Raw genomic sequence first — 21,157 nt, 5'->3', positions numbered from 1 at the left:
CTTGCTCTTGCCATAACACGTCTTCCACTTCCATACTCACGAATTTTGAAATTCTTTTATCTGATCACAATTTTTTATCTTTCCATATTTTTTCTGCTTATATTCTCTAACCCTGTTCTCCATCCTCTAAATGACTTTCAATTTCTCCTCCTCTTTACTTATTTCCAGGGACATCATCTTATTCCCTTCTCTATCTTAATCACCTGAAGAGCCAGTTCAATTCTATTCTATCTTCTAGTCAAAAGTCCTTTGGCCCTTCATCTCATCACCTATCTCATCTGACTAAGCACCCAGCCTCAGATTATACCCATCACCTATTCCTTTTTCTCCTATTCACAGGTTGCCAATTGGATCTGGAGAAAATTGGGAGACTCTACTGACTGGTCCATTACTAATTTGCTACATCATCTGAGATGGGTCTTCCCTTTTACACCTCCAGAATCCATTCACTCTCTCATTCTCTGTCTTCAGTGGTCAGAGGAAGTACTCAATGCAAGGATAACTGGGAAGAGCACAAGAACACTTTATATTATCAGAGCAGAATAAAATTAATCCTCCAAAGGAAAATCACTCAAACTCTCATGTAGTGGGGAGGAAAAGAGCTAGAGCACATCTGTAACCTGAGGTACTTCTCTTCAGTGGCTTTCCAGATCTCTTAATCCCTCCTCAAACCCCCTGTAAATGCCTTTCCTACCCTCTCAGCTTAAAAAAGCCTAAGCCATTGTCTGAGTCTCCCTTTTCTACCCTCCTACCCATCACACATCACTCTGACATGATTTCCTCCTCCATCTCTTTCTTACAGAAGAAGGTGGCCCTTCTCCTTCTACATGTACAAGTGACCCCACTGCACCCTGTCTTCTCTGGCACTCTCTATTCTCCCCACTGTCACTAATCCCCAATCTCCCATCTACTGGCTGCTTTCTTGCTGCCTACAATCACACCCATGTCTCCCTCATCATCATACAACCCGCATGTTTCTTCCAGCCTCACTGTCGCTGTATTCTCTTTTATAAACTTGTTGAGAAGTTCATTTTCTCAAGGGGTCTCTAGCTCATTTCTTGCTAATTTCTACAATCTGGCTTCATCATTCAACCAAAACTCCTCTCTCCAAAGTTACCAATAAGCTCTTATAACTGCTAAATCTGGTGGCCTTTTCTCACTCCCATCCTTCTGGATCTCTTGGTGGCTTCTGACGCTGTTCTCCCTTCTCCTCCTCGATACTCTTCTCTCCAGATTTTTATAGCACCTTACTCTGGCCACCTTCTACCTACCCAGTTGCTCATTATCTGTCTCTTTGACTGGATCTTTATTCATATTGTCCATGGTCTTGCACCCTGTTGTCTTTCAGCTCCCACTGATTCAATGATCATCTTAGATTAATTTATCTAGTGCTAATCTCTCTCCTGAATCTCAATCTTGCATTTCCAACTCAAATTCAACATATCCGAACTTAACTTTCCCCTCTTCTCATCCTCTCTATTACTACTACAATAATCCAAGGTTTCAAGCAATCATCAACCTTTCACTTTGTGTCCCACACCCCACATCCAAATCAATTATCTTTTTTCCTACATCTCTTAGATATCCCCTTCTCTCCTCTGATATTGCCACCAGCTTGGAACAGAACCATCATCACCTCACCCCTAGACTTCTGTGATAGATTATCCTATCCTATCATCCACTCAACTATCAAAATATCTTCCTCAACATAAATCTGACCATCTCCTTCACCTTCATTCAATAAGGTCCAGTGGCTCCCTGACACCTTGTGGATTAAATATAAAATCCTGGATTTGTCTTTTAAAAAGCCTTTCATAATCTGGCCCCTTTATATTTTCCCATTTTCTGTGCACCTCACTCCCTTCCCCAATCTCTGAGACACAGGTATCTCAGACATTTTCCTTACACAGGACATTCCATCTTTCGAAATCCTACCTTCTTCAAAAAGCTTTTCCCAGGCCTCCTCAATCTTAGTGAGATTATCTTCAATTTACCCTGAATATTGTTTGTATACAGCTGTCTGAGTTTTGTCTTCCCCATTAGAATGGGCTGTTTCAGTCTATAATTTCAATAACAAGACCTTTTGTCTAGTCTCAAACTGCCGAGTACCTACTTCCTGCCACTCATTACCACCCAAAAGGGGGCTCCAGTCCTTGGGATCTCTCCCCAGCCTTCCTATCTCCCCCTCATCTAGAGGACCCCGAGTACCTGTATGGACCCTGTAATGGGTCTCCAGCTGGTGCTTGAGGCTGAACTTCTTTCCACAGCCGTTGCACTCATAGGGCTTTTCCCCTGTGTGGATACGCTTATGGCTCTTGAGCGTGCTCTCATCCCGGAAACAGCTGCCACAGAATTCGCATTCATATGGGTGGTCACCTGTAGGGTACACAAAGGGTTGTGGTCCAGTCATTTCAGTGGTCTCCAACTCTTGGTGACCCCATTTGGGGTGTCCTTGGTAAAGATCCTGGAGTGGTTGGCCATTTCTTTCTCCAGCTCATTTTAGAGAGAAACTGAGGCAAACAGGGTGAAGGATTCGGCCCAGCTAATGAGTATCTGAGGTCAAGTTTGAGCTTCAGGCCTTGTGCTCTATCCACTGTATTACCCACTCTATCTATCTAGATGCCCTACAGTAACAAAAACTATTCCTCGTCCTGATTCTTTTAGGACAGTAGAAAGGAGAGCAGAAGGAAGAAGTTAGTTTATAATCTCCACTGTCCTAGAGTTCTTATGGTACCACTTACTCTCTGAGTACCTGACTGTAGAGTAGACCCTTTCCCCAGAATTGCTAGAAGGCTACATGAAGGAGAAAAACTAGATAAGTTCAAAAGGTGATCAGAAAAATATCCTTTAGAATAAGGGGCCAACGATAACTGATGATGATGATATGTTTATACCTTTGTTACCTATATGATAAAATATTATAGTAACATTTCCACAGCATTTTAACATATATAAGGCACTTTTCTAGAGGCAGTGTATTAACCCCCATTTTTACAAATGAGGAAACTGAGGTTTATGGAGATTAAGTGACTTGCCCATATTGATAAAACAGGAGTTGAGATTTTAATCCAGATCTTGTGACTCCACGTCATACCTCTCCTTATGCCCTTTGTCCCTTTGGTTAGGTGACTCAATGAATATTTGTTGAGCCCATATTCTGCCTCGGACTTCCTGGCTGAATGACCATAGGTATAAGCCTTAATTTCTTCATCTGTAAAACAGCAATTAATAACAGCATCTCCTTATAGAGCTGTTGTGAGGATCAAGCTGGTTATCTCATTTATCTACTCTCCCAAGCCAACAACCAATCTTGGGTTATGAGTTTAGAAGATTCCATAATTGCTCTCAACCTCATGAAAAACCTCCTCAGTCCATGAGCAAGAATTCAAATATCATAGCTTGGAACTGAAAGTTCTCCAAAATCTGGTTGTGTCTTAGTTTTCCAGACTTAATACAAATCATTTTTTACACATAAGTCTACATTTTGGCCTACTAAGCTATTGCCCAAACTCAACATTCCACCCTTTGTTTCCATGTTATTTGTCCTTGCTCACCTCCACCTTTTAGAATCCTTACCTTCTTTCTGGTTATATCTAAGGAGCTGCCTCCAATAGCAGTCCAGGACAGCCCCGTTAATCTTTTCTCACTCCTCAAATTATCTGTATACAGTAAAATCCCTCAGAAAAATGGAAGATCTGGAGGGCAGGGATTATTTCATTTTTGTTTTTGAACTCCCCTAGGGCCTTGTAAGTAACAGGTGCTCAAAAAACATTTGTCCAATTATAGCCTTCCCTACCAATCCCATCAGCACCTTTCTCGTGCCCGGGGGGCCCTTGGCCATACATATTTAGTGCCCTATATGGTGAGAAGAGAAGGGGTAAGGTCCAACGAACTTGGGATTTCATCTCAGCAATGGGACCCTCTCAAGATGAAAGGTGAGAATTCCAGCTACTTACTTATTACGGGAGTGAAGGAGCGGACAATAAAGATAGATTGATCACCCCAGACTTTGTTCATGAATATTTAAATATCGCTGATTCGTCTTGTCACTGTAATTACAATTTCTCTGGGCTGCATCTCCAACAACCACAGTTTATGGTAAAGAATGGCCCTCTGTATTTCACTTGTCCCTCTGCAGATGTGCGGGGCTGCCAACCGTGTAATGTCCTCTGCATTTCATACATTTTCTTCAGCTGCTGAAGGTTTAAGTCATCCACAATGACCTACGTTTTTTCATTATTCCCATGTCAAACTGCACTCGTGCTTGGGCATAAATTGTCCTTCTCGTTATAGACTCACATGCTTATGCCTTCACTTCCTCTTTAAAATGATATTTTACTCTCATTCTCTCTCCAATGTGCGCCCCCACCACCTCGGGCCTCTAACCAAACCTCCCCCTCCCAAATTAGGGCTCCCCCGTCCACATAAATCCTCATCCCTCTGATGACTCCAAAGGGTTTAAAGCTCTGTGGGGAGCAGATGCTGAAGCTCGCACGTTCACAGGCTGGCTCTGGTTTGTGGGAGATGTCACGCAAACAGTGCTGAAGACTTAGGAAAGGGAGAGAATACTCCATCCATGAGTAGGAAAGGGAGCACATTCCCTTTGTCCTCTTTAACCCTGGCCAGGTAGCCACTGATGGGAAGGAAGGTCCTGGGAAGTAAATGATGCCCGAGTGAATCCTTCCCATAGAGATTTGAGAACTGACTTAGACCTAGACAGAGGGTTCTTAACTATTTTGTACGTCATGGATTCCACCTCTTTGATAGTCTGGTGGAATCTATGGAGAGATCCATTCTCAATCTTTTTTTTTTTTTTAATAAAAGAATTTTTAAAATTTTTATTTTAAATAAAAATAAAATGCTAAATTTCAGCTGGAGATTAGTGAAAGGAATAATATTAATTTCACCCCAGATTTCTGAAATCAGTCTATGGGATCCAAGTTAAGAACCCTTGATATAGACAATGCAACTCCCTCCCCCTTCAACTTCTTCCCTTGCTAGGGGTTTTTGTAACAAGAACCTTGACTTATTTAAATTTAAAGAGAATTTAGGCCAGTTCAGTCTTTGGCACTAACCAGCTGGATGTGTATGTATACGTATGCAATGTGTGACAGCGTGCACCCATATGACACTGCCTCTCTGTCTCTGCCCTTGAGGCTGTATGTATGCTGCTGTTTCAAATCTAACTCAAATATTCCATGATTCTGCAACCATTATAACTTTAATCAAGGATTTGGTATCCTCATTAAGATATAAATAAATAAATTAAATAAGGACCATGAAGAATCCCAATCAGGCCAGTAATTAAAAGTCATTGGGGGCCTCTCAGCAAAGACCTGCTAACATATATTTTTTCCTCTGAAGGCGATGATAGTTTAAAAAGAAGAGGGGGAGTTTAAAACTGAGTTGTGCATCTGTTTGGATTTTCGTGAATTTAATTTTGAATTAGGTCACCTCTTAAATGACTTTAAATATGGAATCTCCAGTTTAGGGAAAGAAAAAGGTGGGCATAGAGAGAGAGAAAGCACAGGCTAAAAAGGATGGGGGAGAGAGAGAGGGATGTGCAAGAGAATGGAGAGAGATTTCAAGGCACCAAGAGCACCTGGCCTGAAATCCTCTCCCTGAGAGTTAATCATGTCCGAGTCTCCATAATGTACACAAAACTGGCTGCAGAACTAAAAATCCAATTTGTGGTATGTTGATTAACTCCGTAGCCTTCTTAATGAGCTTGACATTAAGTGCAGGACAAACGAGACTAATTAGAGCCCCCTCTGGCCCGCGCAGTGCACCTGTGACCCCCTGCTCTCAGATCTCGTTACCTGATGGTCTCCCTAGCAGGGTCAGTCCCCATGCCCGTCCTCCCTGCCCCCACCCCTCATTTCCCTGGCCCTTCCCTCCCACCCCCTCCTTGTGCACAGCTGAGAGTTTATTATATGATGAGCCGTGTGAATCAGGGATCCATCAATGCCAAGAGCTCGGCTGGACTAACCTACCAAACACAGCTGCGGACGCTAAACACACAGCCCCAGCAGCAAATGGGCCGGGAACAACAGAATATTAATGAGGCATTGTGAGCGCGAGTGTGTCCCTGCGAATACGTGCCCATACAAATGGGGTCCTGATTGTGTACTTGTTTACCTGCGTGTGATTTTTTTTTAGGGGGGGGTGCGGACGGCCTTTTTAAAGGCAGAGAGACATCCAGACTTTTTTGAGACCCTTAATCTAGGAAAGTTCCTCAGATTAGCCAAGATAAAGACTCTTCCTTTCCCAAACCTTTGTCTGGCAGCAGCCTAGGGGCCTCAGACCAAGTCTGCCCAAGCTGAAGAATGACAAATATAAAAGCTGAAACTCAGAAATCCAAAGCTTCTGCCCGGTCTGGGGGGTGGGATGACCTGTCCTCTTGCACCTAAGTGCTGTCTGAGCCCAGCAGCTAGAAGCCCTCCTGCTCAATATCTGGGCCCAGAGGGGAGAGCAGGCCGCTTCTGGTCTCTTGGTACCCGGCCCACAGGGGAGAGCAGGCCACTTCCCATCTCCTGGTACTGGCCCCAGAGATGCCCTCTCCCCCCAGGATGATTTAGGGTCAGTACCCTGAGTGGAACTTGAGTCACCTGCCAGAAGCTGGGGTGTCTGAGCTCACAGCCCTGGGTCTCCACTGCCTCCTCTGCCCCTGGCAGACAAGGCTGGACCCCAGCAATACCAATGTACTGATCCAGCCTTAAGCTCTGATCTCTGCAGGTGGGAAAAAGCTAAGTGTGACATCTCAAGCACATCCCAGAGCTGAAGCAAGGTGACGGCAAAGGCCAAGAAACAAAAGTAATGGTTTCCCACGGTTATCCAGAACTTGGCCTCTTCACCAACAGCATCAATTTCCCACAACATCCCATAGATGTCCTTCCCATACAGACCTCATGACCACTCACCACTGGCCCGCCCATCCCACACTTTGATAACTGGTACTTTTCTTGCCCCTCCAACCCCCTTTGTGGGGGACAGGATTTGGGAATTAAAACAATTACCAGTGAGGAAACTCCCTCTACTATTTAATTCAGGGTCTCTAGAGCATTGCTGGGTGCAATTTCCTTGAGGTCACAATCCTTTTCTAAGTTGTGAACCTGGAAGAATGATGATGTTCTCAAAAGAAAGTCAGAAAGTCAGAAGAAGAGTTGCTTCAAGGGAAAAAGTAGTAAGTTTTGGACACATTGGGTTTAATGTGTTCGTTCAGACTCTATTCCAACCCCCTGCCTTCTGCTATTTGGGTACATCAATAATCATGCTTATGGGCCTCAGACATCTTGATCTTCCAGTCCATCAACTCCATCAACTCTCACAAACCTCATGGATAACATCTTCTCCTTCCTTTTTCTATTTAGCCTTCCATAGGAACTAACACACTTCAGACCTCCCACCATGTGGTTCAAACCTAGTTCCCTAGTCTTATATATCAATCTAGTTTTCTAGACATATCACATTATTCCTCCTCTTCACACATTCTATCTTCCAGGCAAACTTTGTTGTTACTGTGCAGTTGTGTCTGACACTTTGTGACTCCATTTGGGATTTTCTTGGCAAAGGTACTTTAGTGATTTGCTATTTCCCTCTCCAGCTCATTTTATAGATGAGGAAACTGAGGCAAACAGGGTTAAGTGACTTGCCCAGGGTCACACAGTTGGCAAGTGTTTGAGGTCCTATTTGAACTCACAAACAGGAGTCTTCCTGACCCCGGGCCTGGAACCATATGCACTGTACCACTTAGCTCCCTGACTTCAGGCCAACTAGACTTAGGCAATCCATTTGGAGCCGGAAGACCTTTTAGAGAATCGAATAAAAAGATCATTTTTCAGATGGGGAAACTGAAGCCCCGAGGAATTAAATTCACACAAGTTCACACAAGTACAAGAGGCAGAGCTAGGATGTGAGTTTAGGTCTTCAGATGCCAATCCAGTGCCATGCTGCCTCTCACACACGTTTCCTACCTCTGTAGATTCACATGAGCTGTCCCCCACAACCACGGAGCATCTCTGCCTGTGTATATGCCCTCATCTTCCCTTCAAAACTCCATTCAGATGCCATCCCCTCCACATAACCATCCCTGATCTCCCGCCCTCACTTCAGCCATTCAAGTCTTCTGAAGGCTCTTCAAACGCTGCCTTATTGTGGGCAGTGACTGTGATGAGCACTGGGCCTGGGTGATGTCTCACCCTGAGGAAGCACTTCATCTCTGTCTGCTGAATTAAACTGAAAAACTGAATGAGAAGAGTTGGGTCCCCACAAGAGAAAAACTCAGAGCCGCCACAAATGGAAAACATCTACGCTGTGCTCCTGTCCTAGCCACTGGTGAGTCTGAGAGACAGTCAACACACATGCATGGCCTCCTTCCACATGGACCCAAAGGCACAGACCTCTCTCCCCCCTCTACCCCCCACCCCCAAATCTGAGGCCTTAGAACCCCTCATATTCACAGGCAGCCATATACAGGTACGTAATTTGTTGTTCCTTCATACATGCATCCACATTATACACATTCAACAGATGCTTGGTCACATGCATAAGATTATATATATATATATATATATATATATATATATACACACACATATACACACACATACATATACACACATGTATATATGTGTACATATATCTCTCTTCCCCCTCCCTCTTCCCTTCCCCTCTTCTCTCTCTCTCTCTGTCTCTCTGTGTCTCTCTCTGTTCTCTCTTTCTGTCTCTGTGTCTCTGTCTCTATGTCTCTCTGTCTCTGTGTCTGTCTCTGTCTCTCTCTCCCCCTCTCCCCTCCCCTGTCTGTGTCTGTCTGTCTCTCTCTCCCCTTACCCCCCCCCCAACTCAGAAACATAATCAGAACTATAGAGTCTCATCACTGGAAGGGCTTGTCAAACCTTTGCTCCAAGGCCTCCAATGAGGAAGAATCTACCGCTTCCTGAGGCAGCTCATTTTACTTTTGTAGAAATGGGTTCTAATTGTTAGGAATTAGAAGGAATTAGAGCTAGGGCACTTGGTCTCTTTCACATATACAGCCAAGCCTATTTCTCCCTTCTTTCTCATATTTTCTTTCCCCCTTTCTTTCTTTCTTCCCATCAGAATGACCAGTCTTATCTAACCCACCAATTCATCCTGATGGTAAGCTCAAATCTATCCCATACCAACTTCTGCCCACTGATCCTAATTTGGCCCTGTGGTACCTCTTTTACTTAACATGAAGCCAGTTAATCTAACATTCATATATCATCTTTTTTTTCTTCAGGTGAAACATCCCCAGTCTCTTCAAATGGCATCATATCAAGATCTTTGTCATCTTGGTCATTTCCTCTGATCAACTCTTATCAACTGTCCTTTCTAAAATGCAGTCCAAAACGGAATATAATACTCAAAATAATCCTGCTACTGTACTCTGCCATACTCAGAGCCTATCACCTCGGTATTAGCGGTCACTATGCCTCTCGTAATACAATTTAAAATTATTAGCTTTCTTGAGTACCATATCACACTGATGACTCCTACTGACTTTGCTAAAATCCTCACCTCTTTCAAACGAACTCCTATCTAGAAACTCCTCCCTCAACTTGTAGTTGTGATTTATTTTTGAAACCCTTAAGTCTAATACTTTGCCTTTATCCTTATTAAATTTCATCTTATTAGATCCAGTTCAGTGTTCTAGCCTATTAAACCTTGATCTGTCATTCAGTGTTAGCTATCCCTCCCAGCTTTGTATCATGCACAAACTTGTCAAGTAGGCTCTGTTGTTTTATCCAAGTTACTGGCAAAGGGCCCAGCAAAGCTTCTTAGATTACTACACTGAAGACTTCCTTCTAAACTGATCATAAGATAAACTGTTAATTAATGACTACTTTTGGGTTCTTCCTATTATACCAATTCTAAATCCATCTATGTTTCAGCCTACATCTCTCCATTTTCCCATAATACCAGCTTGAGAGATGATATTGAAAATTTCCCTAATGATTAACGTAACTTCTACTAAATCTTCTGATCTGGTAAACCTATCAAAAAAAGGAAAGGAAGTCATACTGGCATGATGAGACCATACTGGTTCATTGGGGACACTTGGTCTTTTTCAAGATGTTCACCAACGATCTCTTCTTCCTTCTGGTTAGGATATGAAGTCAAGCCTTCCAGCCTTAAAATCTCAGGGCTCTATTTCCTCTCCTTGCCCCTCACTCTTTTTAAGGGGAAATTTGCTCTTCTCTAAGCCTATGTTACCTATTCTCCAATGCCAATTCCAATTGGAATTGATTATGTGACATGGAAGATTGACAGAGAACCACCCACCATGGTATGCTCTGTGAGCAAAGCAGAATTACAGTAGCTCAAAGGAAACACGGGATGTACAAATTTAGAGACATCTCCAACCCAAATGTTCACATGGACTATTTGTGCCCAACCTGTAGTAGAGTCTTCCAAGCTCCAAGGTCCTATTAGCCAGCCAGACACACTGTACCTTGATTATTCCAATACAATGATATCATTTTGGTCCTCTTTGAGAAAGAAGGACCATTACCAGCTACCTGTGCTTGTTCAAAACAATTTTTCTAAGATTATTAATAGGCTCAGTCATCACATCTTCCACTTCTTTGATTATTCGAGGATAATCAGTTATTCTATTCCTTCTTTGATCCTCCTCTTTCTTCAAAAATAATTGTAAAATCCTTCTTGTCTTTAGCTTTCCTCATCAGCCTCGGTTTGTTCTTGGCTTTAGCAATCCAGATACTATTCTTCCAAGAATGGGCAAAGCTTTTGTATCTATCTTGTTACCTGTCCTGATTTCCATTTCCTCTATAAATCTGTTAAAAATCTAAGTAAGCTGACAAGGCTCCCTTTGTATTCAAATTGGTCTCTGCAGACAATGCCCCCTTTTTCCTCCTCATAAGAACTGTTACTTTTGTGTCTTGACAGAGAGCCTCCTCTCCCTTCTAGATTGAGTTTCCATGTAGATTTTAGAAACCATCATGGTGTCATCCTATAGATCACAGGATCATCCCCACTCTCCAGACTAAAGCATACATTTTTTTTAACTTTCCTTTTTTTCCTTGAGGGTTTTTTTTTGGGGGGGGGAATCTGTTTTCTTTTGCAACATGACTTTTATAGAAATGTTTTGCCCAACTTTACATGTGGGGAGGAAGGGAGAAGAGTGCAGAACTTGAAATTTTAAAAACAAATGTAAAAAGGGTTGTTTTACTTGTAACCAGGGAAAATAAAAATATATTTAAAAAAAAGAAACTTTGCTTTCCCAAATCTAGGTGCATATCACAATACACCAATCCTTCCTAGCTTTATCACAGATTTTAATATGAAGTGGTTATTTTCCCAGTAATATCTCATCATTTCCACTTCAGCAACAAGTTTTTTCTTAGTGATAATAAGATACAGAACAAACTTTTCCTTTACTGGAGACTATATTTTAAAAGGATAGAATTTTCATCAAGAAATTCAAGAAATCATTAGTTGCTAAGAAAGAAGAGGCAGAGAGAGAAAGAGAAAGAGAGAGAGCCTTTTTCCAAAACCTTACATTACTCATAGGTCCCATCCCACCAAACCTCAGTACAATCTTGCATATCCAATTCTTATTTTATTTGGATCTTCAGTTTATTCTATTACTCATACTCTGTGACTGCATGTACAGATATCTGAGATAATAAGTCTTAATGTTGGCTCCTATTTTAGATTTTTATCGCCTGTGAATTTCTGGGCATCTCAAAGATTAATATTTTTCTTACGTTATAACTTTTTCACAGTGCAATTACTGGCATATAGATTGGTGAATATACTATACACAGGAAGTTTTCTTCCTTCCCTTGTCCTCTTTTAAAAGTTCTTTTAATTAGATTTACAAGATTCCAAGTAGTCATGTTAGGTAAACTTTATCTCTCACCAGGAGTCTATCATTCCTATATTTTAAGTCATGGTCCAGAAAGCAAAATCCTCCCCTCAGAATCATCTTTATCTACAGCTATTTACTTACAAAATCTGCATTTCCCCTCCCAAATCCCTTGCCTTTGCTTGGTAGCAGTGATGAAAAACACCACCTATGTCCCAAAGGTCTTCAGTTTCTTGCATGAGACTTTGTAATCTTTAAAAAATGCTTTCTAATCAACTGTGAATTATTTAATTATTCTCAACAATATGATGATCCAAGAAGGACTTATGATGAAAAAATGCTATCTATCTCCAGAGAAAGAAATGATGGATTCTGAATATTGATTGAAGCATACTTTTTCTTTCTTTTTCTTGGAGATTTTTTGGTCTGTGTTTTTTCACAACATGACTAACACGGAAATCTGTTTTGCATGACTGTACATGTACAATCTATATCAAATTGCTTGCCTTCTCAATTCGGGGTGGGAGGGGAGGAAGGGATGTAGAGAATTTAGAACTCAAAAATTTTTAAAAACAAATGTTAAACATTATTTTTACATGGAATTAGAGAAAAATTAAATATTAAAATTTTTAAATGCTTTCTAGAGTTCTTCTGACAGGATTATTTGTGCCCAATTGAATCACAAGATATGTGAAGCAGTTAGTCATCTGGATTAATAAATCTTGAAGTTCTCTGTGCCATTTTGCATACATGCCCCATGAAAACAGCAGACCTCCCTTTTTATCATACATAGGAAAATAACTGATCAACACACACACAGACAAATATACACCAAGTCAGAGAGGGTGATACATATATTTGTACGGCCTCAAAACCATCGACACAAGAGCCGATTCTGCTGGGCACATGGCAATGTTTTGTTTTGTTTTTTATTTTCTTTTTTTGTCTTTCTTTTTCTATTTTTTACTTATTTTGTATTTACTTTTAAATAAATAAATACACAATAAATAAATTCAAAAAATTCAAGAGTCGATATAAGAGATAAACATGTTCAGATATATTGGTCTTCAGCAGCTAAATTCAATGAGAAGATCTAGATGTTAAACTTTTTTATATATTTGAGTATAAAAAAGGATTTAACTCCTTAGCAAAATAAATGACATAGGAGAGAGAAAAATAGGCTAATGTTGATTAAGTCTCTCAGGCTGAAGAAGCCCCCCTGGGTTAATCTCATCCTGCCTCTACTCCTCTAATCTTCCTATTACCCCAAATTTCACTGATTACTGATTCATTCATGGGCCTGTTGTACCCCAGCTCCCCCTCTGCCCCACTTTCTCCTCTTTATTGTGCTGGTGTAACTATGTTCGCAGCAGAGAAATTTCTACTCCTCAATGTTTAAATGTACACTCACTCACACTCACTCACACACATACTCACACACTCACTCTCTCTCTCTCTCTCTCTCTCTCTCTCTCTCTCTCTCTCTTTCTCCCCAAAAAAGCAAAACTTTTTCTTCCTCACTTAAATCCCAGATACCAACCTTTACACCTGTTCTGCCCCTCTAGAGATCTGGCTGCATCCTTACAACTTGAGGGATTGGGACACTGGTATACTCTTGTCCCTTCTTCCTTTGTTTGTCCTCTCGCCAAACCACCCTGCTTTATGCTTACTCTATTAGTTTCTCTCATCTGTTATCTTTCCCCCCCATTAGAAATGAAACTTCCTTGAGTTAATCTTGCTTGCTTATATTTATATTTCCACAGCTTCACACAGAGCCTGACATATGGTCTAAGTACTTAATAAATAGAGATGTTTTTTGCTCACTGATTCATTCATCTTTCTTGTGTGGAGTAAAATATTCTTACAATAAAGAACTACTGCTTGTAGAATTATTAGCTGGTTTGCTTCTTCTATGGAAACTTTTAAGTCTCCAAAATAGGTACAAGGGACTAGGACAGTGGGGTCAAACTCATAGGGAAATGGGACCCTAAGGGTTGAATGCTGACTTAGAAAACCACAAGTTCACATTCTCTATAGCTTTTATTTATTTTTGCTTTGTTTATTTTTATTTATTTTGTTTGCATTTTGATTTGCTTTGTTAAATAATTCTTGATTTTTTTAATTGGGTTCAGGTAGCACTCAGGAGTTTCACTGCAGAGTCTGACACTTCCAGAATGGAACGCCTAGCCAAATCACATACCCTTCTATCAGTTTTAGTGTCCTCATCTGCAAAATGAGGATAATTTACCAATAATATCTATCTCACGGGGTCATTGTGAGGCTTAAATAAGATGTTATTTAAAACTTTGAAACCACATATGTTAGTTACCATTATCATTTTTGCATTTTGTTGTTTCATCATTTCAATTATGCCCAACTCTTCATATCCCTTTTTAGGATTTTCTTGGCAAAGATCCTGGAGTGGTTGCATTTCCTTGCCCAGTTCAATTCACAGATGAGGAAACTGAGACAAATAGGATTAAATGACTTATCCAGAGTCACACAGCTAGGATGTTCCTGAGGCCAGATTTGAACTCAGCTCTTCCAGATTTAACTGTCCCTTATTATTGCAGTCTTTCACAAAACTAGCATCCAGGAAATTTAAACTCTTTTCTCTCCACTCTCAGAAGAAGCCTCAGTCCCACTCTTTGCAGTACTATGGCATTTTAAAAAAATAGTTTGTGATGCTGCCAAGAGCATTAAATGACTCAACGAGAGTTTTTCTGACTCTCATTTTCCTTAGACATTTCATGCACAATTATACTACCCTGTCTTCCCATTCTGAAGGACCCTTCCCTGGAAGGATCTCCAAAGCCTATGCCTCCAGAGCAAGGAAGGCGCCTAGTCCCAAGCCCCATCCCTCCTGGGCTTACCGGTATGCGAGCGAAGGTGGCGCTTAAGAGCCGTGTGGCTGGGAAAGGTGCGGTTGCACTCACTGCAGATATAGCTGCGAACACCTGCATGGACCTCCATGTGCTGCTGGAGTGCACTCTGAGTCTGGAAGCGCTTTCCGCACAGTAGACAGAAGACAGCCATGTCAGTGCCTGCTTAAGAGAGGGAAAGCAGGTCAGGAACTCTATCCATGGATGTGTGGATCATCCCACACTCGACCAAGCTCAAAGCAGAAAAGAGAGAACCCTTCTCATTTATAGAAAGATAAAGGTTCAGGAGCATCAGCGGAGTCAAGGATCCGAGTTCATATCCAGTTCAAGACATTGCCTGGTTGTATAACCCTGGATAAAAGTTTGCCTCAATTTTATCATCTGTAAAATGAGCTGGAGAAGGGAATGGCAAACTATTCCAGTACCTTTGCTAAGGTCACAAAGAGTCTGACATGACTGTAACAAGAGAACAACCACCACTCTCTCTCCAGAAGAATACAAACTTCTAGGGTTTTTTTTTTTTGTGTGTGTGTGATCCTAAGATTATTTTATCTATTTGAATAGTATTTTATTTTTACAAATTCATGTAAAGATAATTTTCAATGTTCCTTTTTGTATCACTTTGTGTTCCAAATTTTTTTCCTTCCCTCCCCAAGACAGCAAGCAATATGAGATATGTTTAAAAGAATTGCACATATTTAACCTATTTCCATATTTGTCATATGGTGCAAGAAAAATCAGACCAACAAGGGAAAAAACCCCACAAAACAAACAAACAACAACAGAAAGGTGAAAATACTATGCTTTGACCCACATAATATGTTCTAGCTCTCTTTCTGAATGCAGATGGTTCTCTCCATTCCAAGTCTATTGGAATGGCCTTGAATCATGGCATTGTTGAAAAGAGACACATCCATCACCCGTTGATCACATAATTTTGTTGTTACTGTGTACAATGTACTCTCTTGGTTCTGCTCACTTCACTCATCATCAGTTCATATAAGTCTTCCCGGGCTTTTCTGAAATCAGTCTGTTTATCGTTTCTTATAGAACAATAATGTTCCATTACATTCAAATACCATAACTTGTTCAACCATTCCCCAACTGATGGGCATCCACTCAATTCCTAGGACTAGCATTAAAAAAACATAAATCTCTTTCAATACTGATTCCTTCTCCAGATTTATGATTCCTTTTGTGAAATATCTGACAGGGATGTCTGGGATTAGGGGCCATAGTTTGGAGCAAAGGCAGAATGATGCCTTATTAAGACCATGGCTGTCCTTAGGACTATCTGGTACTATGCTTACTTTTTTGTGGCCACAGTGACTCATCTCTTTAAGCTGATGTCTAAGCATTCCCAGGCCCTTTTCCTGAATCATACATAACTCATAACTCTTACAATTCTGGATTCATTTTCTTACGTGCATTCACTTACATTTGTCCACCTGCACATTTTCTCCTACAAATTTCTCTGGGCAGCTCTATGCTTTACCACTTTCCAACTCCTATACATAATCAAACAATGAACCAAGGCCCAGTGTAGTCTAAACCAAGCCAAATTACAGAGACCATCTGAAAAGGGAGAGACCTCCTAATGCTTTCTTGGCAGCTGGACTTAGTGAACCACAGGATGAAAAATCTCAGATTTAGAGTCCCCCTTCTTTCATATTCTCTCTTTCCAAAGTCCCAGGCCTCTAACTTTGTTGGAACTTTCTTTCCCAAACTGCCTTGTATTTAATGATTATATGTCTATGTACAATGTATAAAGATTCCTCTGTGTAGATATATACACATACATATATCAAACAAGCAATCTATTTCTTTCTATTTATTCTCTCTATATCGATATGGGCATTTATAGTATCTCTTGTTAAAATGTAAGTTCACTGAGAAAAAAGAATATTTTATTCTTCATACTTGTATTTCTAGCACCTAGTAGAATACTTGGCATAAGTTAAACATTATTAATTATTAACAATCAAGTATTAGCAAATACTTGCTTGATTGAATCTGAATTCCATTTCCTTTTGATTCCCACAAAAAGTTTTCATTCATTCATTTGGAAACATGAACTATTCACTACTATGTGCAGAATGAAATGTTAATCGCATGGGGGAGACAAGGCAGTGCCTTTGCCATCACAGAATGCATGATGTAGTAAGGGGGAAATTCATGGTCCGGTCCAGGATACTTGTTACAAGACATCTACAGTGATCCAAATGGATAGTGAAAAAGGATTGTACTAGGACAGTGGTCACAAGAATAGAGAAGAGGAGAATGGCAAGAGCCTTCTACTCCATCCTACAACTGATAGGACATGACACCTAACTGGACATGGAAGGTTTGCTTTGAGACTCAAAGAGAATGCAAGGTCCTGCAGACTGCTACAACACATAGTATCAATAATAAGCACATAAAACAGAGGCCACTGGTGGTACAGATGATAGAGTATCAAGTCTGAGGTCCAACCTGGCCTCAGACACTTAACTAGCTAGATGTCCCTTATTCTCTGCCTTAGCTTCCTCATCTGTAAAATGAGGATAACAACAGCATCCACTTGCCAGGTGTTATTTTGAAGATTAAATGAGATAATTGTAAAATACTTAGAAAATGCCTGATGCAAAGAAACCAAAGAGAGTTTATGATGATGATGATGGTCATAATGCTGCATGAAGTCTGAGGTGGTCAAGGATAATTAACCCAATGATCCCAGAAGGTTTGGGGGAGAAGGCAGCATTTGGGTTGGGCTTGAACAATCAGGTGGCAGTGAGATAGGTCAAGAAGAAGGAGGAAGAATATTCCAGGGATAGAGAACATTGTGAACAAAGGCATGGAAATGAGAGCATATAATGCAAACACGTGCAGCAGAGAGGTTCAATTTGGCTAGCGTGGCGAGTGGAGGAGAATACTGATGGATCTATGATCTCATCCATGTGGCTATTTCTGCCAATACAGATTGGTAGTTTTGCCAATACAGGCTGGTGTAGGTCGGCACATGCAGTGAGACCTCCATGTTTACCTCCATGAAGCAAGAGGAAATTAGCAGAGAAGAGTAAAATAAGATTGTGGAGGACCTTGAATGTCAGGCAGGAGGCTCTGAACTCTACAGACAAGAAAGACACTTGAGCAGAAAAAAGTCAGGATTGAATTGATGTCTGAGGATGAATTTGAGGAAGGAAAATGTAAAGACCAGGAGCCTTGTTATGAGACATCTATGGTGGTCCAGGTGGATAGTAAAGAAGGGACCGTACTAGGGCAGTGGTCGCAGGAAGAGGGAAAAGGGGAAAGACAAGAGCAGTTGTTAAGGTACTCCTGATAGAATATGACACCTAATTGGTAGTTGTTTGTCATTTGTTCTCCAAAAGGACCATGATATCAGGGAGGTGATGCTATATTATGCAAGTGAATTGAATTTAAGGGAGGGAGGCTGGGCAAGGTCCCCTGCCTCACTTTCCCCCCAGAGCCATCTAGGTCAAGTGGCCAGATATGGAGCAAGATGACTGGAGATGGCCCTGGATGCAATGGGAGACCTCAGCCTTTTTAAGCTAAGGTCTTCACAAGTATCAGTCTGACTGAGGGAAAGATTCAATAATTCAGTGACAGGTGTCAAAGAGAATGCAAAAATTTGAGGAGACTGGGTGACTGGTCTACAGAAATCATGAAATCAATAAGGAAAAGATTTTGAAGGAAAGAGGGTAAATCCAGTTTGGATATACCAAAGCAGTATTCAGACATCAAGGTGAAAATGTTCTTCAGGACACAGAGCTCTGGAGCCCAGGATAAGTCAGAGTCAGGGTTACAGATAGGTTGTTTAGAGATAACAGCTGATGCTGAGGAATGGGTGAGATTACCAGACATGGAGAGAGAAAGGGGGGCTGAGGATAGTCTTGGGGAACACCCATAATAAAGGGTTAGGGAAAAGGGAAGAACCAGCAGAATGTGGTATAACTGAGCCCAGTCTAGTAGGAGAAATGGTCAAGAATGTGAAAAGCTACAGAGAGATCCCCAAGAATAAGAAGAAAGAGGTCACTGATTGAGTGATTAGGCTGTCAGTGCTAACCTCCAAGAGAAGAGGTTCAATAGAAATGATGGAAACTGATTGCAATCAGGAGAGAGGACAACAGATAACAAGTGAGTAAAAGAAGGCAGCAAAGAAATCGGATCCAACTCCACTGGCACTCTCCTATCAGCAGTCATTCGCTTCTCAGGATTAGGGTTCCACACATGCTAGGATAGATTTTCTTCTCTTGTCCAACAATTAATGGACTGTAGTCTTGCCTAGACTTTGTTTCCATAGTGACTCATAGGGCAGCTAGGCAGAACAATGGACAGAACATCAGGGATAGAGTCAAGAAGACTCATTTATCTGATTACAAATCTAGCTTCAGACATTTGCTAGCTAGGTGACCCTGAGCAAGTCACTTAACTACCACTTAATAAATGCTTATTGATTTACCAATTGATTGGTCTAACAAAAGAGGGAAATGCAAGCTGAGGTGCCAGTTCCCCAGACTTCCACTCCATTCATCACCATCAACAAGTTTCAGGAACAAAATTTATCAGCAGTGGGATCTAGGTGTCACAGTAGATAGAGCACTGACTCTGGAGACAGGAGGATCTGAGTTTAAATTTGGTTTCAGATACTTGATACTTACTAACTTTGATCCTGCACAATCATTTAACCCCAAATGTCTCGCAAAAAACCCCCCCAAAAAAACAAAAAACTTATCAGCAATTCTTTCCAAAGGTATGAGATAGTATGGGAGAGAAGAAAGGAATAAGCATTTACTAAAATATTGTGCTAATAAGCACTTTACAATGATTACAATTATTATCTCATCAGACCCTCACAAAAATCCTCTGCTGTACCTATGTACAGCACCATTTTACAAATGCAAAAACTAAAAAAAGAATTTAAGTGACTCACCCAGGATCACACATTTAGTAAGTGTCTGTGATCAGATTTTGAACACAGCTTCTTTCTAACTTCAGGCCTAGTGCCCTGTCCACTGAACCACCAGGGGACTCAAGTTTGCCGGGAGTAAAGTTGTAGGCAGGGTGTCACCACTACTTCCCTAAAAAAAAGGTCCCTAAATCAAAACCATTTTTTGAAATGGGATAATAAAGGTGGAGGAACATTTTTAAAAATTACTTATACCACAGATGACCAATTCAGAAATGAGTTTTCTCAAAAGACCAATGATTTAGGGATTTCTCTGCACAGGTCACAATAAAGGAAGATTATAGCTAGAAGGAACACAGTGATCACCCAGTCAAGCTCTCTGATCTTACAGAGAAGAAAATTGAGACGTGACTTAAGAAAAACAGGAATCACTTTGTAGCAAGTCAGGTCCATGTATAAGGCAACAAGGTAGCTCCAGTCCTGTTATCCTGGTCTCAGGCTTTCAACACACCCTTCCTGGGGCCTCTTGAGTAGGTAATGAACAGCTTGTCTGAAGAGCCCATTTTTTTCCCCCATCCCATTTATCCTCACTCCAGTTGATCAATCCTATGCTAAAGTTTTGTAGACAGTTTACAAATGCTCATTTGTTGCAGAAAAAAATATGCACTGTCCCCCACATGTTCCTTAGCATTCTTTATTCCTACCCCATCTGCCTTTTGGCCACATCTTTTTCTTCCTGATCTCCTTCTTACTTGGTTTTAGAGGGAGGATGGGATATTGTGAATTGTGCTGGATTTCAGTTAGAAGACCAGAGTTTAAATTCCAGTTCTACTATTTACTATTGAACTTGGCTGGGAGAAAATGAACTAAGCTATAAGGTTCCTTACAGTTTTATTTTATTTTATTTTTAATTCATGGAATAAAACAAGCATTTCTATAACATAACAGAATAAAAAGATGACTGCACATGAAATTGAAAATCTATTGTGTACAATTTGCTATTCCTTTTAAATATATAAGAGTTACTGTGTAAATTTCTTTTTTTCTTCCTTATCCCCACCTTGAGATGGCTATCATTAGATATAAATGTATATATGTTTATGCGTGTGTTTGTATATATGAGTATGTATATATGTATAACACACATGTCTGTGTATATACATGTATGTATATAAAAATGTATGTGTTTAAATCATTCTCCACATACTTCTATTTAATCAATTCTTTCTCTAAATGCAGATAGTGTCTTTCTTCATAAGTCCTTTGTAGTTAATTTGGGTATTTATAAAAGTCAAAATGATTTAGTTTTTCAAAGTTGTCCTTAAAACAACACTGTTGCAACTGTATACAACATTCCCTTGGTTCTGCTTATTTTGCTCTTCATTATTTCATGTAAGTTTATCCATGCTTTTCTAAGATCATCACGCTCTCCATTTCTTAAAGCACAGTAACATTCCATCACAATCATGTATTACAATTTGCATTCTTACAGATTAAAATCCCATTCGGTCCCACAGTCTG

General features: G+C 40.6%; 1 protein-coding gene across 3 annotated transcripts in view; it reads right to left on the bottom strand.

Moving 5' to 3' along the window:
• The window catches only part of ZBTB16 (zinc finger and BTB domain containing 16), a 240,765-nt gene that overhangs the window by 5,900 nt on the left and 213,708 nt on the right, over window positions 1–21,157 (bottom strand). For 2 of the 3 annotated variants that reach the window (XM_031961245.1, XM_023499450.2), the window contains exons 5-6: window positions 14,722–14,895; window positions 2,209–2,376 (exon numbers count right to left, since the gene is read on the bottom strand). In XM_031961245.1, coding sequence (XP_031817105.1) covers window positions 2,209–2,376; window positions 14,722–14,895 — 342 coding nt within the window. The remainder of the gene's footprint in view (window positions 1–2,208; window positions 2,377–14,721; window positions 14,896–21,157) is intronic. The other variant, XM_031961246.1, reaches the window with a different exon arrangement.

Source organism: Sarcophilus harrisii, chromosome 3, assembly GCF_902635505.1.
Source record: "Sarcophilus harrisii chromosome 3, mSarHar1.11, whole genome shotgun sequence".
Taxonomy (NCBI): domain Eukaryota; kingdom Metazoa; phylum Chordata; class Mammalia; order Dasyuromorphia; family Dasyuridae; genus Sarcophilus; species Sarcophilus harrisii.
This window is presented reverse-complemented; position numbering and strand designations above follow the sequence as displayed.